Here is a 25882-nt window from a genome sequence, read left to right as displayed (position 1 = left end):
GCGGGGTCCGTCCCCGCAGGCTGGCTCCTTGAATCTGGCACTGGCGGGGACAGACACAGTTGGTGTTTGTTCAGGGAATGCAAAGTGATTTTAGCATCACGCTCAGCAGAGGAAGGTCAGCCTTCTGCTAAGGAAAAATCTCACCATATGCTCTCCTCCAGAGCCAGTGAGGCTGGGTGGGGGATTTGCTGATACTCCAGATAATTCGATGAGTCTGGACAGCCGAGTGTCACCGCAGCCGATGAATTTGCTTCTTGCGGGTGGGGTGGGGTGTGGGAGGGCTCACGACGAGACTGCCCAGTGCAAATGGTCCACTGTGAGCTCTTCCTGGGTCCTTCTGTTTGTCACAGACTTGTCTGTTTATCCAGTTTTGTGGCATACTCCCTCTCTCTCTTTCTTGGAAGAGTTTATTTTTTAGAACGGCGGAAAAACTGAGAAGATAGTACAGAGAGTTCCTGTGCACCCCACTCCCTGCCTCCTGATTAGTTCACACGAGGCTGGAACATTTGTTGCAGTTAATGAGCCAATGTGGAAACGTTCTTGTTAAATGCAGTCCTGCTTCATTCAGTTTGCCTTGTTTTTCCCCGGTGTCCTCTTCTGTCCCAGGACCCCGTCCAGGACCTGCGTGACATCCAGGCGTCACGTCTTCTCAGGCCCCTCTGGGCTGTGACAGTTTCTCAGATTTTCCTTCCATCAAGACTTCTTTGATGCCCTTGACAGCTTTGAGCAGGACTGAGGTCAGGGCTTCCGTAGCATTTCCCTCGATGGGAATTTGTCTGGTGCCTTTCTCATGGCTGGACTGGGCGCTGGGTGCCGGGTGCTGGGAGGAGGACCACACGTGAGGGGCCGTCTCATCCATCATATCGGGGTGCCTGCCGTCAACATGCCTCGTCACTGCTGATGTTGACCTTGTTCCTCTGGCTGAGGTCGTGTTGGTCAGGTGTCTCTACCATAAAGTCCCGCCTCCCCCCTTCCCATACTGTTCCCTTTGAAATGTACCTTTTTAAAAATATATATATGTACATTTGAAATACCAAGAAGAAGAAGAGAATAATGAGCAGAGCCTCTTGGTGCCCAGCAGCCCACTGGACAGATGTGGGCACCCCGGTGTCCTTCCGTCAGGTAACTCCGATCTCTTTCTTTCCTCCCTCCCGAGCTGGCTGGCCTTGGTTTTCTGTTGCTGCATAGTTGACTCCGCGGACTGACGGCTCACAGCACCCGGCGGGGCCAGCGGGTGCCTCGCGTCAGGGCTCAGAGGCAGAGCCGAGTGTTGGCGGGCTCTGGGGCAGACCCCCAGCACCGGGGTGCCCACCCACATGGCCCCTCTGACCTAGGGAGGGCCTGGCCCCTTTCCAGGACTCATCTGATTAACTCAGACCCACCCGGGGCAACCTGCCTATTCGAGGGTCTGCTAATTGGGGGCCTTAATTCTAATAGCAGAAATCTCTCACGCAGCCCTGAGAGGGATGTAGGAAGGACCAAGAGCAGGTATGTGAGCCCCAGGGGCACCTGAGAACTGTGCCCATCACAGTGTGTTTCCATTGTGACACCTGACATGATACTGAAAAGTATGCGAGATATGGACTTGCCAGAAAGATAGATATTTACACAGTGTCCTGAGTGACCCCCAGTCAGCCCCCGTGCAGCCCAGCGTGTGCAGCATGGGGAGGTGAGCCCCACCCCATCCTGGACCCCTTCCTTCGTGCCTCCTGCCACACACAGCCGAGACCGTCCTCCTGGCTTTCATGTCACGGGGGTCACTGCTTCTCTGGGCTGTTTTCTACATATGTCTGTGTCCCCAGGAGACGCAGCGGCGTGCTGGCTGGGTTGGAACCACCCCCACGCGGATTAATTTTATCTTGCGTTTCTGCTCAGAGTCTGTGAGGAGGGTTCATCCTCGTCGCATGTTGTGATGGTGTACTCACTTGTGCAGCTGTAGCGTTTTCTGTTGTCTGACTGTACCTCCATCTGTTTCTCTGCTCTTCTGTTGGTGGACACAGGGTTGCTCCCAGTTTGGGGCTGTTGCAAGCATCATATCATCCTTTACCTGCCGCTTGTGTGAGAAGTGCATTACCATACGTGACGATGCAACAGGATGGAGCGACAGCATTGGCCACGTCTGATGCTTCCTGTGTGCCAGGCTGTGCTTGGAGTGACTCCTGGTCTTGCCTGTGGCCCCTCGCTGTCCTCCTTCACAGCTGGGGCGCAGGCTGGCTGGACCGTGGCTTGGGACCGCAGAGCTTGGAAGTGGTGGGGCTGGGGCTTGGCCAAGGCTGTGGGCTGAGCCTGTGTTCCTGCCCGGCCTCTCGGCGCATCACCCAGCAAATCAGAAGGGGTAGGGGGTTCTTGGAGCATGTGCTGGGCAGGAGCTCAGCCTTGGGGACGGGCTGCATCCCAGTTGGCAAAGGCAGCCTGAACTTGAAGGCATGGGAGGGAGTGGACCTTTTACTTGCAGAGTCCCTAAAACATCACCGAATCAAGCCCTGCTGAGCTGGAATCAAGCTGGCAGTTTCTTATGGGAGAGGGAGGAGATGCTGCAGGAATCCAGGGACCCAGGCCAGCAGAGGTGCTGCCACCTTCAATGCATGCCTTCCAAGGTCACCCTGGGCAGAGGCGTCCTAGCTGGCATGAGGGAGTGTTCCTGAAACTTTGGTGGGCAGGCCAGGGAGGCAGCGCCCAGGACTTCTGCCCATATCTCACTGGCCAGTGCCTGTCACATGGCCGCGCCTTCCTGCACGGGGTCCTGGGAAATGTAGTCTGCCTGCCTGCGCAGAAGGCAAAGGGAAAGGGGTGGATGAACCATAGATTTGCCACCGTGTGGTGAGTGCTGAATGGAGGTGATTTTGAGGTTGTAGGAGGAGGTGGGTCATCTCAAGCCCTGAATGAGTGCTCATTCCGGGCCCAGCATGAACCACACCAGGACAGGCACCATCTGTCAGGGCAGGAGTTTACTGTGTGTCCCCCTCCTTCCCCCCACTCCCTTCCCCAGTGGGCTAGGAGGGCCAGGTGTGCGGCATAGGGCAGCTGAGACTCCCAAAATTGAGGCAGGTAGGCTGCAGGGCTGAGGCTGTGGGAGGAGAGGCGGCAGGTCAGCCCGTGGAGGTGCCCTGTTGGAGGCGGGCGGCCAGGCCCGGAGCAGGGAGACTGGAGGCTCCCGAGCTAGGGACTTATTCCCCTGGAGGCCCAGTTCCAGGAAGAGCCCTCTGGCCAGGAGGATGTTAGCCTGCAGGGAGGGGCTGGGGTCTGGGGGGGCTGCTGGGCAGCCCGGCCCACCTCTGGGGGTGCAGTCACCTCCTGTCTGTCTGCCACTCGTGGCCACAGGTGTCGCTGGCCTGTCACACAGCCCGCTGGCTTGGTCTGGCAGGAGCAGATGGCCCTTCATCTTGGAGTCTTTTGTTCAAAGTGGGCGCTTTGGAGTTGGAACAGTGAAGCGCTGCGCCGGCTTGCACTGCTTGCAGGACCTCAGGACTTTTGCTTTTGGGCAGCAGGAGCCAAACCAGCCTGCCCGGCGGCCTGTGTTCCTAGCTCCAGGCAGGAGCGCCAGTCCAGTTATGGGAATCCTGTCCTTGCTCCCTGCCAACCACTCTGAGAAACTATTGGTTCTTCTGAGAAGTGTCATCGCTGGGCGTTGTCCCCATCCCGAACTCCTCCCACTGGTGGTATTGGGTTAGGGGTTGAGCGTAGTCGTGGGGTAGTCGTGCGGCTCCCCTTGGGGTTGCTCCCACAGCAGTCGCTCACCATTCCGCCCATCCTGTGGGCGAGCTGTCAGAGATTCCAGCTCTGCATGCCTGGCTTCCATGGCAAACTTGTGTTAGTGAGGTTGCTGTCGGCAGATTTCAGTTCCCTGGAAGGGCGATCCCCGCAGCTCTGTGGGTAGAGGGGTCTGTGTTAGCTTGGCTTCTACATCTGACCTATGATGAGCTTCCCCCTCACGTGGGCACTGCAGGAGGTGTGGGGAGCGAGCCGGCAGGGGCCAACAGCTGCCAGCAGCTGCATCCCCAGGACCACATCCCCTGTGTGCTCTCTGGGACTTGACCCTGCAGGAGCTTAAGCCTTCCCAAAGCACCGGGGCCCAGAGCGACCCCCAGGAGTGGCCCCGAGCACCCTGTACGCGTCACCTGCTGGGCATCAGCTGAGACCCGAGTGCTCTTACATGTGGGAGCTGGAACTGCTGGTGGTCACGGGACCTGCTTGTAAAGACCCTGCCATCTGAAAGCTCTCCAGAGCCAGCCCTATAGTTAAGGGGCAAGTCCAGGACACCAGGGCCACCTCTGGGTCGTCCGGGACCTCTGCTGTCCGTGTGTGTCCACACCAGGTTCAGTAGACCTTGGGAGTCTGGGGCGTGCGGGGTGATGAATGAAAACACATGGAGGACACAGGAAGTGAGCTAACAGGCTAGGAGCCTCCCTGCGTTGAGGATGCCCTGGCTCTCTCAGCCCCAGGACGGGCCTGGACTCCCAGCCACCCTCTCCGGCTGCACCCAGCTCATCCCCATGTCCTGGCCCGAGCTGTCTGCCTCCTGCCCCCGCAGATGCTCGTGCACTCAGCAGACCCCTCTCTGCTCTTTCCTGTCTAAACCTCCCTGTGCGTTTCAGCAGAAGTAAACCTGGGGCGGCGTCCCCTACTTGGCACAAGCCCTGCCGCAGGGGGAGTTCTCTGGCCGTGGGCCCCGGGCAGCATGGGAGGCTGGCTCCCCCAGCCCCCCGTTGTTTTAGGAGCAGAAATTCAGGCCCGTTCCGCGAGGGGGAGATTGCTGTTGCTGTACGAACTGAGTGCTCACCGGCACTGCGTTCCTGAAAACTGAGCCCCTGTTGCAGCAGCACGAGGCCCTTTCCCAGCTCTGCCTTTTAAAACCCCACCCGAGAAGCGCCCCACCCCCACCAGCTGCAAAAGCAGTGTCAAAAACCAGCCCGCACATGACTTGGCACTTTCGGTGCTGTCACATGACAAAAATAATTCGTGGGTCTGAGACACACCGGGGCTGGGGATCAGATGCCTCCAAGTCAGTGTTTAATTGCAGCGCACACTGCTCGTCTTGTAAAGTCCGTTCCTTAATTAAAGTGGGCTGGCTGGGTGTGCAGTCTGCTCCAAGCTCCTGTGAACCCGGCCCTGGAGCTGGGGACCTTCGGGATGCTGACCCACCCCAAGTCCCCCTGGGAACCTGGAGAGGTGGGGACAGCCCGCAGAGAGAGCACCTGGTCCTGCCAGCAGGCTGGGGTTGGGCATCCCCCGTCGGCCGTCATCCCCATCTGAGACTCCCCATTTTCTCTGAGCAGATACTCACAGGACTCTGTTTATCTTGTGCGCTTTTCAATAAAAATGTCATTATTTGAAATTGTCGGCACTGCTCGTGTGAGATACCGAATTCCGTCGTCTATTGTCCTGTAAAACGATCCATTAGCGATAAAGCCCCCACAGCTCAATAAGGTTCTATCCTGGGAACTAGGCACCCTGGTCCCGGGCTGATCCTGTCTCCCCAGCGAGTGCTCACATCTGCGCTTAAAGGGCCCTGGTGCCGGGACAAATGAGGGAGGCTGCCTCCTGTGAGTGGGATTTCCTGATAAAAGGAGGCCCGGAGTCCTTTCACTGTCAGACAATTTCAGTTGCTCTCAGGGTGGGAGCCGTGCAACCCAGGCTGAGTGTGGTGGCCAAGTGGGGTGCAGAGGGCCCCACCTAACCGGAGTGGAGCCTTGGTGTGGCCCACCTGCTCAGGGACTTGGAGACGCACTTCCCTCACTCTCCTGAGGGTTTAGGAAAGGTGCTCAGTCCCCCTTTTCCTCCCCAGGGCCAGGTGCCCTGCAGTCTCCCCTTGCGGGTGGGCTGGGTCGGTGACAACTTCTTCCTCCCCTCCCAGCGGGTCACGGGGACCCCGGGGTGTCTTGATGGTCCCAGGGCTGGCCAGCTGCTTGGCCTTCGGACCTGCTCCCTCATGTTTCAGGAGCGAACCTGTCTGCTTTTTCTAACGTTTTTTGTTTCTCCAGCCTGGTGCCGGGTGGCCACTTGTCCCCCTTTAACCCTGCTGCCAGTGTGCTGTTAGTGTCACGTCTTTCACGCGTGGACTGTCATGATGCGGCCACCCTGCTCGTGTGTGACAAACTAGCCCTGACATGCATGGGGTCCGGATCACCCAGCACTGTGGTCGCGATCACACCCGTTGCTTCCTTTGCTGAGTGACGTGGTCGCGGCCCGGGGCCGTTTTGCTGTACAGGCACACCTCGCTTTATTGTGCTTCATAAATACTGCATTGTTTTTGATAAATTGAAGGTCTGTGGCAACCCTGCATGTCAGATGATGGTTGGCATTTTTCAGCAGTAAAGCATTTATTTAATTTATTTTTTTATTTTTTCAGCAGTGAAGCATTAAAATTTTTTTTGGTTTTTATTTTGGGGAGGAGGTTAGGTTTATTTATTTGTCTGTTTGTTTGTTTATCAATGGAGGCACTTCGAATTGAACCCAGGACCTCATGCACGCCACCACTGAGCTGTACTCTCCCCAAACCCGCAAAGCATTTTCAAATTCAGGTATGGACATTATTTTTAGACATGATGCTATTAGTGTGCACTTAGTAGACCGCAGTATAGTGTAAACATAACTTCTGTCTGCATGGGGAAACCGGAGTGTTCATGTGACTTGCTTTATTGCGGTGTTTGCTTATTGCGGTGGTCTGGAGCCGAGCCCGCGATATCACCGAGGTCTGCCTGTGCGCGTGCTGTTGTGTCCCCCAGCAGTGTCAGCCTCTCAGAGGGTGCGTCGGTCCCCTGGACCCAACTCTGTGACCCTGTCAGTGGCCAGCACACACCCAGGTTTATGTTTGTGGTGAGGAAGTCCTGCCTCTGGACCCCAGACGGGGGAGAGACTTTACCATGGTGGGTTTTATAGTTTTCTGTGAACATCTTTCTGGTGCAGAGGAAGCCTGACTGTTCATACACTAATTTTTTTTTAAGAGATTGGTTTTTTTTTCCTCTTTTTTTATATCAAAGTATAGTCAGTGTACAATGTTGTGGCAATTTTCGGTGGACAGCATAATGTTTCAGTCATACGTATATGTACATATATTCCTTTCCATGTTCTTTTTCATTATAGGTTACTGCAAGATACTGAATATAGTCCCTGTGCTGTACAGTAGAAACTTACTGTCTATCTTATATGTAGCAGTCAGTATGTGCAAATCTGGAACTCCCAATTTACCCCTTCCCACCCCCTTTCCTCCTAGGTGGCCTTAAGTTTGTTTTCTATGTGAGTCTTTTCCTGTTGTATAAATAAGTTCATTTGTGTCTTTTTTTTAGCTTCCACATATGAATGGTACCACATGGCGCTGTTCTTTTTCTGGTCTACTTCACTTAGTATGACGATCTCCGGGTCCATCCATGTTGCTGCGAGGCATTATTTTATTCTTGTTTATGGCTGAGTACTATTCCATTCACATATATAGCACACCTTCTTTATCCAGTCATCTGGTGATGAACATTTAGGTTGCTTCCATGTCTTGGCTGTTGTAAATAGTGCTGCTGTGAACATTGGGGTGCATGTATCTTTTCGATTTAGAGCTTCCTCTGATCTATTGCCAGGATGCGCACTGATTTTTCATTCTGTCCCCTTGCTGGACTGTTTAATTCTTAGTTCACCAGCTCACTCTCTTAGTTTTCTCAGGTAGAAGGTTGTGTTTCTTTGCATGAAGAAGTTTGTCTTTTCTCTCTTGCTACTCCCCTCATGTCTTTCCCTTGACTTAGTGCATCGGCTGGGGTCTCAGTGCTGTGCTGAGGCGTGCCTACCCTGGTTTTCCCGAGTGCTCCTCCGGCCTCACCATGGATTTTTATATTGATTGGTTTGGAACTTTTTATAAATACCATACAAAGAAGTCACCTGAAGTGCTTGGACATGTCAGTGGACCATGTTGACGTGGCTCGTCTCTGTGGAAATTAAATTAGGGGTGACCGCTTGTGTCTCCCTCCCTGAGCCCTTTCACTCCGCTCTGTGCAGGGGTGCGAGGCTGCTCTGGCCCAGCTCGTCTCTAACCAGCTCGGAGACGGCACCTGAGCAGCCGGGGGCGTCGAGGGGAAGCCCATGCTGTGACCAGGTTGTTCTGCTCGGCCTGCCTGGACCATGGGGCAGCATGCTGGAATTGCCCTGCAGGCGCGCGGCTGGAGAGGCTGTGGGCTGTGAGCAGCAATGGGCTTTGCATTTGAGGACCATGGTAATACTGTCATTTCCGCGGCACACAGGGCACTGGGGGCTGCTGGCACTTGGAGCCTTCCTGGCCTCCTGGCCGTGTGGGCGGCTTGCTTGTGCCAGGTGGCTTCCGGTGTGACAAGTGGTCCCGGCACTTCCTGGGGACTCGCCTTCTTGTCCTGGTTTCTGTAATTATAGCACGTTAAACGGCGAGGGGCCTGTCTGCCCGACCTTGTGCAGACACTGTGAAATTGACTTCCTCGCCCTCCAGCATGCGTCGGGCTGAACTGACATTTCCAGAGGGTTCCCAGCTGGACCCCTGCCCCTGGCATGCGTTCCTTGGCAGAGAGGAAGGGCGGAGAGCTGGGCCTCGTGCAGTGGGAGCTGTCAGGCTGGGCGGCAGAAGAAGCCCTGAGGGACATCGTCGCCCAGTGGAGAGTCCCACGTGTGCCGAGAAGCAGCACTTCACCCCTGACTCCGAGCAAGACGGTCTGGGCAGGCCCCTGGCAGGGGCTCGGGGGGCCTCTCGGAGATGGGAGCTGAGGGCTTGAGAGGCAGGCCCCTGCCAAGTCTCGGTGCCCTTGCAGCTGGCAGGAGCGTGCACAGATTACCTCGTTACCATGACAGTGCCCCCTTCTCGCTGGGGAACTGTGGCCCAGTGTGGGGTTGCGACAACTTCCATTGGAGTTTCGTGTTCTTTGTCCTGAGAATTTGCCCCAGGACCGCAGGTTTTCTTGCTGGCCTGAGAGGCGGCAGCCCGTCTGCCATCGCCTGTCAAGGGCCCAGGAGAGAAGGAGCAGAGGCCAGCCCCCCGGCCCGCTCCCCGCCTTCCCAGCTCCTGTGTGGCTGTCCCAGGGCGATGGCACACGGGGTCCCTGCAGATTCTTGGGGTCACACCGGGCTTCCCAGCTCAGCCTTCCCCTTGGTAGTCCCAGGCACCCACTCCCTGGGCCAGAGGGCACCAGGCAGTGGGAGTCCACAGAGGCCCCAGTGCCCTCGTGACTGGAAGCCCCGTTGCTGCATCGTTGGAACCGATGGCTTCTGAACAGCCCCCCGCTCCCCACGACGGCCTGTGTTCCTCCTCCTGACACGCTCATTTAATTTTTAACTCACAAGGCATTTGCTTATTTATTTTCATTGTTCTTGATAATAATTCTAAGCCATTAGAGGGGAAAATTATATTCAGAAATGCTGTTTCACACTTTATTTGTTTGATGATTTAGAGCGATAGAAAATAGCACATTTGCTGGCTTTTATAGTCTGATAATTATTCACATCCATCAAGCCATTCCAGGGGAATAAACAAAACACCAAGAAAATGACACTATTAATAGCATCTCCGCCGCGGACAGGAAGACTTTCCCGGGCCACTGTCCCGGGAGGATGGAGGCGGCCCAACCCCAGCCGGAGGCAAGAGCCTGCCCATAGAGGGCGCATTCCCTGTCACTTACCCTCTCTGTCTGGGCCCAGGAGCCACCCTCCTGCGGGGCTGAGGCTTCTGCCCACCCAGCACCATGACCCTCCGGCTTCGCCAGCTTCTTTATCGGACTCAGGCGGGGCCAATGGGATGCCCACCTCCAGCCTAGCATTAAAACAAAGACATCGGTCTGGCGGTGCAACTCTCAGTGTCCAGCCTCATTGTGTCCCGGGCCGCCAGTAGACACGTGCAACCCCTTCACGTGTGTCAGGCGCAGGTTGTGGTCACAGTTGCTGGCTGCTCTGGCCCCAGGCCTCCCTCTTGCCCTGTGCCAGCTTGCCACACTTCTGCTTTGCCTTTTTGGGGTGGCCGTGATTGGAGGGGGTACATTCACTATTCCAAACACCTCGAGTGTAAAAGAAGAAACCTGGAAAGGGAGAGAGGCTGGGGGACACCCAATTTCTGGGCCCAGCCCGTTTGTCTCTCCCCAGACCAGGGGGTTGCTTCCTTCTGGACTGTGGCACTGGAACTCTGGTCCAGCAGCTCACTGTTGTCCCCTGAGGTGTGTTTCCTTCTTATTGGCCAGTAATTTGCAAGGTGAAACCATTAGACTGGGACTGTTTATTTTCTTTTAAAAAAAAACATGTGGGGGGTGGTGTTAGGTTTGTTTATTTACTAATGGAGGGACTGGAGGTTGAAGCCAGGAACTCATGCATGCTAAACATGCACTCTGCCGCTGAGCTGTACCCTCCTACCGTGGGGTTGTTTCTTAACCATTGTGTGGCTTTGCACACGTTTTGTGTCCTCACCCAGGGGCCGGTTCCTGGCCCTGGTCTCTCCCGTCACCTCCCTGGCCATATACCGGTCTAAAAATGTTTTATTTCTTTGCCAAAGCCCCTGACGTTTGCAGACGACTGCCCTCCTGAAAAAGGCATCTGGCACATGATGCCCGAATTTGTCTCTCTCGGCCTCCTTGGCGATTCCACAGCATTAAGCCTGGGGTTATGGAGCCTGTCCGGTCCTGCTGCAGCCTCCGCTGGGTCACCTGGAGTGGTTGCCAGGGATACTGTGCCAATGGCGCTGAATTTTCCACGACTTTCTGGTTTAGAGCCATCCAGAAGTACTCCGTGTAAAACGTTCACAAGCGGAGAAAAAGGGCAGGGGGAGGGGTGCGCAGGAAGGGCTGGTAAAACAGGAGATACCAAGTAGGATGGCCATGGAGAAGGCCCGGCAACCCCTGCCTGGCTGACCTCAGGACCGAGTCGCCGTGTCCCCTAGAGGCATCTGCTGTCCTTGCCGTTGGCCGCTGTCAGAGCCAGACTCCTACAGGCAAGGCCTGGGGCTGCGGCTGGAGGGACCCAAGTGGCCCCGCGTGTACGCCTGTCCCTCTCGCCACCTCCCCTATAGGGTTTCCCCATTCGCAACTCTGCCCCTTGAAGCCCTTGGTCTTTTCTTCCTCCCAGGGGTCCCCAGGTTCTGGAAGTTGCTTCACCCATTCCTTTATCCCAGCATGTCCAGGTTCTTCTGCCATGACTTGCATCCTGGCCTGAGTGCGTTGACAGCCCGGCCAATTGCAGCCCAGTCCTGGGGGAGGAGCATGTTGACTGGAGCTGTCTGGGAGAGGGATGTGCCCAGCCCGGAAGGACGCTGGTGGACCAAGGAGATGGCGGGGGTGCCAGTGTGTAGCAGGACGTGAGGAAAACCAGCCTTGCTCGAGGGGGACACTCGTGCTGGCGGGGAGCGGGGAGGGGAGCCAGGGGAGGCTCCCGCAGGGCCCAGCCGGCCGGGAGACTTTGCACTAGCCCAGTCATGAGATTCACGTGGAGGCCGTCTGTCTAAGGGAACAGATAAGCATCCTTGGACACCCAGGGCTGCATGTCCAGAGAGCGGCCGCCCAGGGTCGCAGGCGGGCATGGTGAATTGATTTTGGCTGTGAGGTTTGACCTTGTGACGGGGACGGAGGCAAACTGCCCCCATGTTGGTGACCAGTAAAACCGACTCTGTTTTACGGCCCCAGGACTCGCTCCCTGACGGCCAGATAGATGCTTGCCTGTGTCGGGGGTTAGCAAGCAGCCCTGCTCAACCTGAAGAGCGGCTTCTCCATCTTTCTTTCCTTTTCTTCCTCCCAGAGACAAGCCGGAGATTCAGGGATGCCCCGCCCTGGTGGCGTGATGCCAGGTGGGGCTGTGACGAGGAGACGTGCCCTGGGCCCTGGATGGAGACCCCACAAGGCTCTGCCGTGGGGGCCCCTCAGTCTGGGGACTTTTCTTTAGTGCCGGATGTCAGCCCTGCCGAGAAGCCAGCTCTGTAGCCGGCTCAGCTGGGCCTCTGTCACTTTGGGCTTGCCCGGGGCACCAGAGGGTTGTGGCAGGGACAGGGGCTCTGTGGGAGCCTGCAGCCCCGTTCCTCCTGGCTGTTGGAAGGCTGATGAGCCTTAATAGCTGTGCAGATGGAGCCTTCACCACCCATCCTTCCTCCTCTGAACGGACAGCCCATGCCTGGCGCTTTATGTTGCTAAGGACTGGCACCCCAGTTTTGCCTGTCTCCCCTGAAGACTGGGCAAGGTTTTCATCTTGCCCAGTCACTGGGGGTGGGCTGGGGTAGCGCGGCTGCGTCTCAGCACCCCCGAGGCTGTCTCTGGGCCCTTCCAAGCAGTGGGAGGCACGGCTTGCTCTTGGCCATCAGAGTCCAGATGTCTCCCGTGGCTGCCGCTTCCCGTCCACGAGTCCTTTCTCATCTCTCCAGGGGCCGCTCTTCTGAACACTCAGCCCAGCGTCCTGCAGTCTGTACTTTCCGATAACAGAGGAGCCACGTTCCAACGTATTAAACTTTTAACATCCACCAGATTCAATTAATCTTATCTTTACAACTCCCAATTACAGGCGGTAATTAAGTGAAAGCAGCATTGTAGACGGGGATATTCATTCATCATCACAGCCTTGGAGCTGTAAATTAGTTCCTTCCCGTCCTCCAGCATCTTCCCAGAAGGGACAGAATGTTTCATTTCCCTGTTTGGGGGAACGTTAATCCCACAGAGGTGCTTTGGATTGGGATTAAGTTTTATCATATTTATGTAAGTGATAAAAGGCTATTTAAGAGAGAGTCACCTCATCTTTGTCCAGATAACGGGAAATTCTCTGACGACAGCAGAATTAAAGGCGCTGTGGCCACCTCCTCCGGGGCCCTGGAGCATGCCCAGAAATTAATTATTTTTATCCTGTGAGATTAGAAACAACACAACGTTCACCTTATCCCCTACCCTTGCCCCCTTTCATTTCGTTAACAAGAGATAAATCCCTCAACTGGCGTGGACTCGGCTGAGCCCGAGGCATCTCCCCCTCTCCAGTCGCTCCACATCTCGCTGCCTGCCCTTTGGGAGACGGGCGCGGCGCGCGATGCATCCTCACAGGGACTGTTCCAGAATTTGCGACTTTGTCATGATTCTGGATCCCAGTCTGTCCCCAGCACTGCTGACGTCGGACGGTCACTCTCTGTGGGGCCATTCTGGGCACTGTGGGGTGTGGAGCAGCCTCCCGGCCCCCACGCCCTCAGTGCCAGGAGCCCCCCATTGTGACAGCTAGCAATGTGCCAGGTAACTGCCCCACGTCCCCTAGGGGCGGGACCGCCGGGCCCGGACCGCTGACCTAGAGTCTCTCCTGCAGCGGAGTCAGACGTGCTCCTTTCCCGCCATCCCTCCTCTCCTCCTTCGGACGACAGCCCTCCTGTGCCCCTGTTCTGCCCATCTTTGCTTGAAAATGGAGGTTTTCATCTTGCTCGAGTCCCCTGGCAGGGGAGGTGCTGGGGCTGGCACGTCGGTTGGGCTGGGGCTTCGAGACCCCTTCCCAGCCTGTCCCTCCCGGCGCTGCTCTGCCGGGAAGGTGTCCCAGGCACCCCGCCTCCCAGCTCTGCCCGCAGCATTAGTGGCTGTCACTCTCACTTCATCTGTTTGCAGCTTTTCACCTTACATCTTTTCTATTTATGACAGAGTCTCAGTAATCTTTCAAATGTAAAATGTGTAAAAATAAAACTGATGAAGTGGTTGACAAATGAAATCTCTCGTTCTGGAGCTGCTTTTCCTGTTGGCTCCCTGGGCCGGGAGGACAGGCCGGCACCGCCGCAAGCTGGGATGCTTGCCGTCCTCCTCCGCAGTTCCAATCCAGTGCTTTTTATTTTATTTTTTGCTTTTTAAGTCTCATCAAGGTTTAGTGCCACTTAACTGGGGATGTCTCCACTCCTGGCATTCCATGAGTGTGTCACAACCCACTGAGTCCCTGGTCCAGGGCCTCCGCCTCCCCGCTCCTCCCTTCCGTGTGGCATCTCTCCCCCCAACCCCTCCCCCCATGTGGAATGCAGCGCAGCTCTGCCCTGGGCTGAGCCTGCGTGTCTCCAAGTCCCCAGCCACGTCCCCAGGGGCCCCTCAACTATGCTGCGGCCACACGCTCTTACCTCTGACGTGCCTCCCTTCTCTCGTAGGTACGCCATCCCGCCGGAGCATGGCAAGCGCCTGGAGCGGCTGGCAATCGGTAGGTGTCCGGGGTCGGGGTGGGCGGTGGGCTGGCAGCCTCACCCTCCCTGGCTTCACTCTGCTGCCTGGGGGTCGGTTTCTGGGAGGGTGATGTGCTCTAGAGGTCCAGGGCTGTGTTCCACTGCCCTCGCGTTCAGGTCGTGGTACCCCTGCTGGGTCTGCGGCTTCACGAGAACTGCACAGATACCTTTGCTCCAGCATTCGTTTCCAGCCTCTCGCTTGGAGTTCGGGATGTGATCACAGGCTGTGCGGGCTGGAGCAGCCCATGTCCTTGTCCCCCTCGGTGTTTGCCGCTGTGGCACACTCTTTTCTGTCTTGATGACATCTTTGTTCAGACTCGAACAAGAGGAGTCGTTGGGAGGTCCTCACCTGTGCCGTGCATCCCTGTGGTGACCGCAGGCCCGTCTGCTGTCCTGGGCAGGGTCAGGTTGCTTGGGCCCCCTCAGCAAACATCCCACTGCCTGGATTCAGACCCTCACTGGAGCCTCTTAGGCCGAAGGGATTTGACAGAGAGGGTCTCAGGCTGTGTCCGAAGGGCGCACTGACCACTTGGCAAAGGCAGGCTCTCAGGGCATGGTACCCTTAGAGACAAGCCAGACACCTGGGGTGGACGGGCCTCTGGCCATCCCGACTGAGGGCCAGGCCGCAGTCCTACATTGCTCCCTGCCACGCCCGCCCTGTGTCCCAGCAGAAGCCCTTGGGTCCCGCAGGGGGGCGGTGCAGCCGAGAGCAGCCCCTGCACTGCAGGCAGCACCTGGGGTGGCAGTGAGGTTCTGCCATTCAGACAGCACAGGGCCTCTGGCCACCCTGACCTCCTGAGGCAGCAGCAGGTGGTCAGTCCCCCCGGGTGGCCATGGCATCTCCTGAAACTGTGGCTCGGCGTTGGCCCATCTCCTTGGCTGCTGGACGCATGCTCCTCCCCGTCTGTACTTGACTTTCTGCCCCGCAGACTCCTGCTGTGTGAGCGACAAGGCCCCAGATGGGAGGGAGGCTGTCAGGTGAGTGGGGCAGGTGTCCCCCTTCCCGGCTCCTAAGAGGAGGCTCGTCATGTCGCCTTTTCTGCTGGAAAAGCAGGGCTGGACCCGCCCTCGGGAACATGCTTCTCGCGGTAGAAATTCTTGTTGGAGGAGGTCCTGGCAAAGGCCAGTTTCACTGACTGATTAAGTGTAAAAATGAAAACCAAATTAAATTTTTTCCTATTGTGTTTTTAAAAATACAAATTAAAAATGCCTTTTCCTGTTGTACTAGTTTCCTGTTGATGTCACAAATTACCGTAAGCCCAGTGGCTTAAAACAACACAGAGTCCCTCAATTTTGCACTGAACCTTAAACTGCTCTTTAAAAAAACGTCCTAATTAAAAAAATCCCACAGATTTATTTCTGGAGGTCAGAAGTCTGCAGTGAGCCTTTAGGGGCTAAAATCAAGCTGTCAGCAGGGCTCGCTCTTCCTGGAGTGTCCCTGGGGGACCTAATTCTTGTCTTTCCAGCTTCTGGAGGTGCCACATTCTGGGCTCAGAGCACTGTTACTCGTCTCTCTGTCTCCCTGGCCCATGGCCTTCCCCTCCCTCTCTATGCTCCAGTCTCCCTCTGCCTCCCTCTTATAAGGACCCTCAGATGACACCCCCAACCCCATGATCCAGGCCCACCCCCATCCCAGGAGCCTGAACTCAGTCCTAGCTGCAGAGTCCCTCTCACCCTGGAGGGCAATGTACACTGATTGCGAGGATCAGGACGTGGACGTCTCGGGGGCCACGATTCAGCCTCCCATACCCGCAGAGCCACGGGGGTCGGCATGGGCGCTCCCTGGGGCCCACGTCGCTGACATCCCGGGGCCTTGCCCGTTGCTTCTCTCCTCTTCCTATTTAGATGGGGATGTGCAATTAGCCACACCCAGTCTGTTCTCCCTCTGTATGCTTTTTTTACGGACACCGAGTCCTGTGGAGGGGGTCCCCGCTGACCCTGGCAGGTGTCAAGGCCGCTCTCCTTTGAGCCTGGCCTGTGCTCCCCGCTGTTCCCGCAGCCGGGCCTGCTGCTGTGTCCTTTCTGATGCCTGGACCCGGGTGGACCTGGACGCTGGCTTGCTTCCTGGGCATCTGTGGGAGGCTCAGTAGCTGGGCTGGGAGAGGAAGGGGGAAAGCGGGAGGCTGCTTCGCCCTTGCTTCTTGAAAACTACAGACTCATTAAGTCCAGTCATTCCTGGGATTCCGGAAACGGGGTGTCAGCTCTGGATGAGGGTCGGGGGCCTCATCCTTCCTCTGCAGCCCCTCACCCAGGCCTGCTTTCCCCCTCCTTGGAGGAAGGACGAGGGAGGCTCCTGGGCAATTGATTCACTCCCCTCCTAGGTGTCCCTTCCAAACTTTTTGGGGGTGTATGTCCCGGACTCCATTATTGAGATGGGTGGAATGAGTTTGCGATTAATATGGAAAATGAATAGCTGTGCTCCGAATGGGCTCTCTGGGAGAGTTGTGCAGCCCATGGGGAGAGCATTAATGTGTTGGCGCGTTATTGGTGCTAATCACTTAAAATGTGCGCCTTTATTAGAGCTTTAATGAGAGCCACTTAAACTGTGCATTAAAAAGAGGAACTGCAGAGAGGCTGGCGGGCTGGGCGGCAGGCAGCCATAACTCTAATTGAAATGCTTTTAGCGCAGAGGAAAGTTGCTAGATTCAGTCATCCCTGCACTTTTCAGAACCTCGCCATTGTATCCTTGTGTCAGGAGCCTCCTCCGGCGTGGGCGTGTCGGGGGGGCCGTGCACTCTCCAGCTCACGCATGCACACACACACACAGCTGAGTGTGCCCTCTTTAACCCGTGACCCGTTGAGGGTGTTACCTTCCTGGAGGCCAGGACTGCCCTGAGTTGGCTTCTGGAAGGGTCCTGAGACCAGCCGTGCCGGGGGTGAGTCCTGGAGGGAGGTGGGTGCCGGGAGCACGTGCTGCAGCAGTGGGGACACAGCCCACACCCAGCGGGACTGCGCTGCCGCCCTCCCTCCTGTGCAGACTCTGTGCAGGCTCAGGGTGAGGAGCCCGGCCACCGAGGGCAGAACCCAGGACTGGCTTTTCCTTAACCACCAGACATGCAGGTTGTTGATTTGAATTTCAGCCACAAGTGATTTGGGAAAATCCCTGCACTGTGTTAGTTAAGCATGGTTTCCGAGCAGGTAGAGCTGGTGGGGGGACTTCTGTAGGCTCACGGACACTGTTTTAAATTAGTTAAGTGACGTGCTCCTAGGGCGGAGAGCCTACAGGCTGGGAACTCAGGCACAAGGTCCGGGGTGGGGGCCGTGAGCACAGGCCTGGATCGGGCCACCCTGCAGTTGCCCCGAGGGTCTGGGGCAGGGGCGGGTGGGTTGTCGGCCCAATCCCCCACTTCCGCCCTTGCCTGGTGGCCGTGGGACCACGTGGGTGGAGAGCAGGGCAGAGCCGGTGCCTACTCAGGTGGCCTCCTTCTTTGGTGCGGTCAGTTTAGGGCCAGTGGGCCCCACTCCTCACTGGTGATGACTTGCCTGCCTCCAGAGTGGCAGCTCCCGTGTCCTGTCTCCGGCTGTGCTCTCATGTGGCCAAGTGACCGTGTAGATGTGATGCAGTGGGTTTGGTTTTGGGGGAGCTCGGGGGTGGGCCTGGTCTCTGGGCAGCCGTGCCCCTACCTCGTGCCCTATCTGTGACCGTGAGTGTGTGCCGTGGGTGTGTACCTCGTTACACAGGCAGCCCCGGCCTGTCCTCTGCTCCAGTGCGCTAAACAAAGGCCGGAGGGCGTTGCCATCATCCGCTGCCAGCAGAGCGCCCTGGCCCCCGTCCTGCCCTGCTCACCGGGCTGACGCTCATCTTCTCTGCTCTAGGCTTCTTCCCCGGGAGCTCCCAGGGCTGTGACGCCTTTCTGCGACACAAGATGACCCTCATCTCGCCCATCATCCTCAAGAAGTATGGGATCCCGTTCAGCCGGGTATGTGGGGCTGGGCACAGGCCAGCTGCTCCTGGAGGGGCTTCTGGGGCCTGGGCCCAGGTGACCATGAGCATCCCAGGACCCTGGCATCTCAACCCTGGAGAAGGTTCTAGAATGCCGGCAAGTTAGGGCAGGGCCCCACTGATGGGCTGTTAGCCTCCAGTTTGTCCACGGTGGAGGGTGAGGTAAGAGAGGGGCATTCAGGAGGGGCCTTGACTTTCCTTCCCGCTCCCTCCCAAACCCAGATGTCTGTGGGTCCTGCGGATCGGGGTGGAGAGTGGACGGTGGGGGCAGCTCCTGCCGACCTCGCAGGAAGTACTGAGGAGCCAGGGTACTCCTCCTGGGAGCCCCTTCCCGCCCCCCATTCCCGGGGCCCACAGCCTTGGAGAGAATAGATGGATACCTGCCTAGAAAGGAGCCACCTGGCTCTCCTGCCGTGTGAAGGCAGTAAACTCATGCAGTTTCCTGCTCCAGAGGCCGCTCCTCTGGTCCTCACGGGGCTGTGAGGAGTGAGGCCAAGCCAGGAGCCTCTCCACCTGCGAGGGCGGTAGGCAGGTGGGCGGTGGGCAGGCTGGTGGTGGCAGGTGGGCAGGTAGACGGTGGGTGGTGGGCAGGCGGGCGGTGGGCACCAAGCCCCAGGGCCCAGCTGTCGTTCACTCCAGGCCAGTCCTTCCATGCGGACAAGCCTCCTGGACAGAGAGTCTAGGCCTGGGTCCCCAGGTGGGTGCACATGAGAGGCACATGCCTGGAACTTTCTGAACAGGCGTGTGCACCATGCCACAGGGGGCAGGCGGGCTGAGGGGACCCTCCAGGAACTGCGCTTCTGCAGGTTTCCCCCGAGAGCGAATCGTCAGGCTCAGGAGCGAGTCCTGCCCACCGACCTTCATGCCTCCCTCTTGCCGAGCATGTCAGCAAGTCAGAAATTGCTTCTGACGTTTCCATCACACCGCCCGCAGCGTTAGCACGTGGACTGGGGGATACAGCCTTTCTGCTGGGGCTGCGGCCGGGAGGCCGCTGCCCCGCTGTCCCTCGCCTTCATTGGTTGGTGGCGTGTCTTGCTGTGAGAAACACAGCTTTCCCGTTTTCCTTCGTCTCTCCTCTCTTCTGGCTGGAACATCATTCGTTAGCAGGCACCTCGCAGGCAGATTGTAGCGTTGCTCACGGAAGTGAGAAGTACTTGCTCTCCTATGGGTTTGTCGGGGCCTTTCTCCAGAGCAGTGCTTCTGGAGAGGGCCTCTGTCTGGAGGACTTCTCCCAGGTTAGTGCCAGTGCGGCCCTGCAGTTTAGATGCGACTTGCCTAAGCGTGACTGATGGCCGTGGCCTCCTGCCCGGAGAGGCTCCTGGCTGTTTGAGAAGCCAGGCCCGGCAGTGGGCAGCCACACCCCTCACACCAGGGTTGGCCCAGGCGTGGCCTCCTGGCTGCCCAGGGGGGGCTGGACAGAGCTTTACCCCGAGGCGTGGCCCTCCGTGTGCCGCCGGCCTCGGGACCTGGGCTCCTGCAGCGTCAGGCCCCAGGTGCGTGCCTCTTTCTGGATTCCACGTGGAGCCCCTCGTCTGAATTCCTGGCAGCCTTCGAAGAGTGACTCCTTGCGCTGCACTTACAAGTCTTTGTAATGGTATTTACTTCTAGGAGAAAAAGCAGATCAATAGCAGAGCTTTTTAATAATTAAAAGTGTGCGTTTCTGTGATCTACATTGACTTCCTCATTTGTTCTTCGAGAGCTCGCAGAAGCAGCCGACTTCTGCGCTTCCCCCGTGACTGGCGTCTGGGCTGGCGCTGCCTCCACTCTATTACTCTGCCTCGCTGTCCATCCGTCATCCCAGGCGCCTCCTAATTTATTGTCAGGATAACGTTGACGGCGGTGATATGGAGCACAGCCACTGTGGGCTCGGAATGAAGCCACCGGGATGTAGATTTTCTGACAGGAACATAATCTTCTTGTCTTTCTAAGTGAGCACTTCTTCTGTTCAGGGCCTTGATTCATGGGAAGGGTGGGGCAGGGGACCAGCGTGGAGCGTCCTCTCCATGTGGGGCCTCCGCTCAGCGTTGGGACCCTGCCGCATCTCTGAGGCTCCCTGGGCTCCAGCAGGCCAACCCGTGCTCCAGCGGAGAGAAGCAGCGTGTGCCCAGTGGTGCTGGAGGAGGAACAAGACAGCGCTTTCCAGGATCAGCTCAAATAGGATAAGAAGATCAGTAACTGCACCCAGAAGAACAGCCCCAGCCCTGAAGGTTATTAGCCCATTTCACTAGGCTGGGAGGCCTACGGCAGAAGCCAGCCCAGGGAACCCTCCCCGAGGACTGAGACTGGTGGCTTCCAGGCCCTGGGGACACCGCATGTCCCCTCCTCCTCCATCTCCTGCCGTCGCTTCATCCTCGCAAACAGCTGTTACTTGGACAGGAATTTAAAAATATAACTTAATGCACAGTGACTTTCCTTGATTGGTGCAATTCATTATTTGAAAAGAAAAATATCTCCACGTTCTTACGGACTGGCTTTTCTCCAGGCTATGTCAGTTTTGATTGATTTTTGACTCTGTGGTTGGCTTCTGGAAGTCTCCCCCAGCTTCCCCCACCTCCAGCCACCCACCGTCCCCTGCCAGGGTCTGACTCCTCGTTGGTTACTTAGACGAATCCAGCGATTTCTACTCATTTCCCTGGGATTATTAGCAGGCCCGAGAACTACAAATCAACCTCAAAGCAGTGAACCACCTCTGAGTAGGGGCAGGAGGCTTGGACAGACACACTTTGCAGAAGGCAGTGTGTGCAGGCACCAGCGGGATGCAGTGGGTGGCATCTGCAGACCTCAGGGAAGGCGCCGGCAAAATGGGCAGCCAGTGTGGAAGATCGCTAGACGATTTCCTGGGGCTCCACTGTGTGCTGTGTCTGTTTACTCCAGAGAAATGGAAACACCTCCTGGAGAACACGGGCTTCCAGGACCCCACAGCTCTGTTCACAGGGCCCCAGACCCCGAACAGCCCGCAGGCCTGTCGCCAGGAGGTTGGATGCACACGTAACATATGTCCACATGGCAGGAGACCTTTCAGGAAGGAAAAGGAGCAGACGGCCGACATGCACAGCAGGACGGATGAACCCCGAGGATGTGCCAAGCCAAAGAGGCCAGAGACAGGAGCCCGGACGGTCCTGTCTGTGTCTGGAAAGCCCTGGAAAGACACGTAATCGGTGGTTGGAGAGTGCTGGAGGGGGAGCGTTTGGGGCCATGGTCCTCAGAACTGTGTCCACCCAGCGTTCAGTCCAGGAAAGGACTGGCCCACCTGACCCCAGAGAGTCACTCCCGCACCACAGCTTCCATCCTACATCTGTGGAGTGGCCCATAGCCCACCTTGCGTCCTGGGACAGCAAGTGGGGATGGTGGCCGCTGTTCTTTATCATCCGTCTTCGAAGCAGCCGTCTGTTGGAGTCCTTGTTGCTGGGCATTGCCGTCGGGTGGCTGGGGCGGTCAGTGCGGAGTCGGCGGGGACCGGGTATGAGGCTGCAGCCCCTCCTCCTCCAGGCCTCGGGGCCGCAGTTCTGGAAGCCTCAGTCTGGTGTCGTGGTCTCCACCTTGGTCACTCACGCCCAGCTCCTTGGTTTGGGGTCTCTGCTGCAGGGGCTGGACCAGAGTCTGGCCGTCCAGACCATTTTGAGTAGGTCTAGAAGCAGCAGATCATTCTACAGGCTTCTGACTTTGCACATGTCCTTCCGGCGCACTGTGTCTCGTTGGCCTCTTTGCCCTCACACGGAAGGACCCACTTCTTAGGATGTAGCGGACAGGCTCTGTGCTTGCAGCAGCGAGGGCACGTACGTTTTGTGCGTGGGACTGGTTGTTCTCTCTCGCGTGAGGGCAGGCTCGCCCCTGCCCTGTGCTCCGAGGGCTCTGCAGCTCGGCCAGTGCTGACTGCCCTGCCCCGCCTGCCCCGCCGCTGCCCCCAAAGCAGGAGACCCTCTCTACCCGAACAAGAAGTGCCTCGAGCCCGAGCCTGGAGCAGCCCCTCTGCCCTTGCAGCTCACCCCCCTGGAAAGCGCAGCCCGTCTGTCACCTCGGGCCACTTGCCTCGAGCTGCGGCCGAGGCAGGCTGTAGCCTGGGGGGTTCCGGAGCTCCCTTTCACTTGCTGGATCCCGTTGGCTGCTGGAGTCAGGCTCCCTGGTGCTTGTCCGGGAATCCTCAAGCCCATGGCCCCTGCTGTGCTCCTTGGTGGCGTCCTGTGGCTTTGCCGCCAGCCAGTGACTCCCCGTGTCTGGCGTTGCTTCCACACACAAGTCCCGTTGGTCCTCACTCTGGGCCTCACCCTCACCTGTCGGCCTCTCCTCACCAGATCACGCAGGAGGCGGGGGAGTTTATGATCACGTTTCCCTATGGCTACCACGCCGGCTTCAATCATGGATTCAACTGTGCCGAATCTACCAATTTCGCCACCCTGCGGTGGATCGACTATGGCAAGGTGGCCACGCAGGTAAGTGCCCACAGACCCCGTGACGGGGTGGAAATGGGGCGCGGCCCCCCGCCGGCTCCTCCCGCCCAGGGCCTGGGTGGCAGCCGGACTCTCCCTCGGGGTCTGTTTCTGGATCCTCAGTAAACTTGTCCCCAGAATGTTCCTGACCTGGAGGCACAGGGTGGGGACGTGGGCAGGTTGGGCCTGGGGCTGCTGCTCCCTTCTGGTGGGATCGGGGAAGACTCGTTCCTTGTTAGTTGACACTTCTGTTTAGGGGCTGCCTGGTCAGGTTTGGGGTCTGCTCAGGCCCCAGTGCCCACCTTCGCCCCCTCCAGCTTCCCAGAGGGGTGGGGGACCCCGCAGCTCAGACCTGCTCAAGCCTGAGGGCTGTCTGCTGTGTTCCTGTCGCCAGAGGTCAGTGGAAGCCCAGGAGACTCCTTCGATTTTCCTCAGTAATTTGCTGTTCTGGTCCCAGAGGGCTGTTACTGGCCAGCAGATTTGACATCTGAAGCAAGTGCTTGTTCTCTAATTACTTTACCCCCGCACGCACTCATCTGTGGGTTTGATGGACAGCAGGGGTCATGAAGCCCTGTGATAGCGAGTCTGGGGAGCAGCTGGGCGGGCCCTGGAGGGAAGGAACAGGAGGGCTGTCGGGCGGGTTGCCAGGACCGGTGCCTTCCTCCCAAGACTGGCACTGCGGCTGCCCCGGAGGAAGCTGCCCTCTCTGCCCGTCAGGCTGGGCCCAGGCCATGTGGTCCCAGCTCACAGGTTTCAGCCCCTTCAGCTGTCTGGCTTCACATCTGTAAGGCTCCTGGCCGTCAGCAGCGTCTCATTGGTGCCGGGCTTGTGGAGTGGGAGCAGGCCCTCCTGCTGGGCCCAGACAGCTGAAAATGGGGTGCTTCCTGCAGCCTCCTGAGCCGGAGCCTTGGGGTTCCTCCACAGAATCGCTCAGCCTGTTCTGAGTCAGAGCCCAGGGTTAGGGCAAACGGTGGGTTTCTCCCAGACCCAGGAGTGGGAGCCATGTGAATGGGAGGCCCTGGAGCCCAGATCCAGATTCGTTCAGCATTGTCCAGACTGCAGACCTTTGCAAAAGAGGGTCTAGGCCACGATCGGGTGTCGTGGCCTGGAGATGTGGCCCAGGGGAGGGGCTGGGAGGGTGAAGCACCCTAGTCCAAGACGCAGCTCGTGGCGAAGAGCAGGAAAGCCCGCACCAGGGCTGTTCAGGGCGGTGGCAGACTGACGCTTCTGAGGATTGGGTTAAACAGGTTAGATCCTTCAAGTGACTGTTGCCTGTTTCTTCTCACATTTGAATGGGGTGAAAAATTAAGATTAAGAAAGCTCAGATCCCACAAGTGGCCTTATGTCAGGTCTCCGCTGGGCAGTGGGGTTTAGATGGGTTGGCTGGTCTCTGTCTTTCTGATGATCTGTTTCTCTATTTTTGCTTTGTCAGTGCAGTTTGGAAAAGGAATTGGCTTTGTAGCCAGGGCGACTGGGGACGTAAAGTGCTGTGCTTTTTATACTTAATTCAGAAAATTGTGGTGGGATTGTCTTTGGCAGAGGCTCTGGCTTCGCTCAAAGAGGAGACGCTGGGACGTCAGGATTTGATCTGAAGGAGTAATTATTACGCAGCCCAGGGCGTGTTTGCATTACTGCTGAGAGTCCCCAGGCCGCACGTGTTGTGACCACCCTGCCACCGCGGGGGCTGCGGCTGCGATGGCGTTGTCAGCCTGGCCCGGGGCTTGTCCTGGAGGTGCTGGAGGAGCCGACACTGCGGCTGGGCTGGCGGGACCACCCGGATGTTGAAAGCAGTTCTGAGCTCAGCCGTGTGTTCACAGACAAGTGACATTTGGGAAGTGCAGCCCTAGATTGGGCCTCCACGCTTACATTGCTGGGCGGCGTAGCGTGGAATTACTGAGCAAGTGACGTGCGGTGCTCCCAGCCAGCCTGGGCTCTGGTGGGGATGTCAGGCGCCATGTGGCCTCCTCACAGAGCCACTCCAGCTGCCCGGGCATGGCAGCTGGAGGCATGGGGTTCTGCCAGGAGTGGCCACTGGCCACGGGGCGCCCGTCCGTGGCCATCCTGATGTCAGCTTCCAGGGTTTTTGGTGGTGAAACGGAACAGCAGGTCCCGGCTCTCCAAGCTCCCCTGCCCCGTAACTAGTTTGGGCTGGAGAGGCCGCCGAGGCACCTGGCCTTACAGATGACAAGCTGAGGGTATTGGAGGCAGGGGACTGTTCTGTGCAGTGGTTCTGGGGCCTGTGGATTTAAGGGGTGGGAGTGATGCAGGTAGGAACCTGGGGCTCCCTTCCTGCTAAGCAGGGGCTTCTCTCTGCAGCCTATGCCCCACCCCATCCACGTTTAGGGGCTGGTTCCTCCAGCACACTCATCAGAACACAGCCAACGGGGAGAATTTCCATGTCAGTAGGAGGGGCACCGTGTCCCTAGCGGGCCTTGAGCATCCTTGGGCCTGGGCAAGCATCCACACTCATACCCACACCAGCATCCAGCAGCTCCTGGGAAAGCCCATCCTGATGACAGGGCTGCCTGCTTCTTCATCCTGGACTCCTACCGAGAGTGCTGGACCACCTAGCCCTGGCACCGTGGATGAAGACCCTTGCTTCCTGGGCTTTCAGACATGTGGTGGGGCCAGAGGTGGAGCCAGGGCTGGGACTCCACCCGGAGGGGAGGTCCGTGGAAGGAACTTGCCCCCATCGCCTTACCTGCGCTGCAGCACCAGCAGGAAATAGCAAGGGCGTTTCTGTGAATGGTTAGAACCCCAGCCCCGGGTCGGGGCCGGCGAAGTCCCCACCTGAGGCTGCAGGGCTGGACTGGGCCCCAGAGGAGGAGGCAGTGACTAGAGGACAGAGTGGCAGAGGAAGGCTTTCACGGCCTCCGGGAGGGGCGGGCGACTCACTGCTGGCTTCGTCCTCCGCTGAGGAGATGGGGAAGGAAGAACACGCACTGTCAGAAATCAGATGAAAGAAAGGGAAGTAGACTTTCCGTTCCCACCCCTGATGCGGCCAGGAACAGGGCTGCACCGCCGACGGACCTCAGATACGCGATGCTCAGTAAGAAAACCAGACACAGAAGGACTCACTATGTGTGACTCTATGGGTGTGAGACGTCCAGAACAGGCCAGTCCACAGACACAGAGAACGGGTTCCTGGCTGTCAGGGGCTGGGGGAGAGATGCTAAGCGGTACGGGGCTTGTTTTGGGGGTGATAGAAATACTTTAAAATTGACGGTGGTGATGGCTACATGACTCTGTGAACATAAGTGGATTGTGGGGCATGTGAATTACATCTCAATGAAGCTGTTAAAAAAAACCCTACCACCCAGATTAGTTCCACCAGTTAGAACCACCAGCTCGAGAAAAACAACACAGTAGAAAAAAGCGGGC

At 57.6% G+C, this 25882-nt stretch overlaps 1 protein-coding gene across 3 annotated transcripts in view; it reads left to right on the top strand.

The window, feature by feature from the left end:
• The window catches only part of KDM4B (lysine demethylase 4B), a 122422-nt gene that overhangs the window by 54006 nt on the left and 42534 nt on the right, over positions 1–25882 (top strand). For all 3 annotated transcript variants that reach the window (XM_074351027.1, XM_074351025.1, XM_074351026.1), the window contains 3 exons: positions 14060–14109; positions 17948–18051; positions 22367–22504. In XM_074351027.1, the coding sequence (XP_074207128.1) occupies positions 14060–14109; positions 17948–18051; positions 22367–22504 (292 nt within the window). The remainder of the gene's footprint in view (positions 1–14059; positions 14110–17947; positions 18052–22366; positions 22505–25882) is intronic.

Source organism: Camelus bactrianus, chromosome 22 (genome assembly GCF_048773025.1).
Source record: "Camelus bactrianus isolate YW-2024 breed Bactrian camel chromosome 22, ASM4877302v1, whole genome shotgun sequence".
NCBI lineage: Eukaryota > Metazoa > Chordata > Mammalia > Artiodactyla > Camelidae > Camelus > Camelus bactrianus.
The sequence above is the reverse complement of the archived record's forward strand: the minus strand, read 5'-3'. Positions and strand labels throughout refer to the sequence as shown.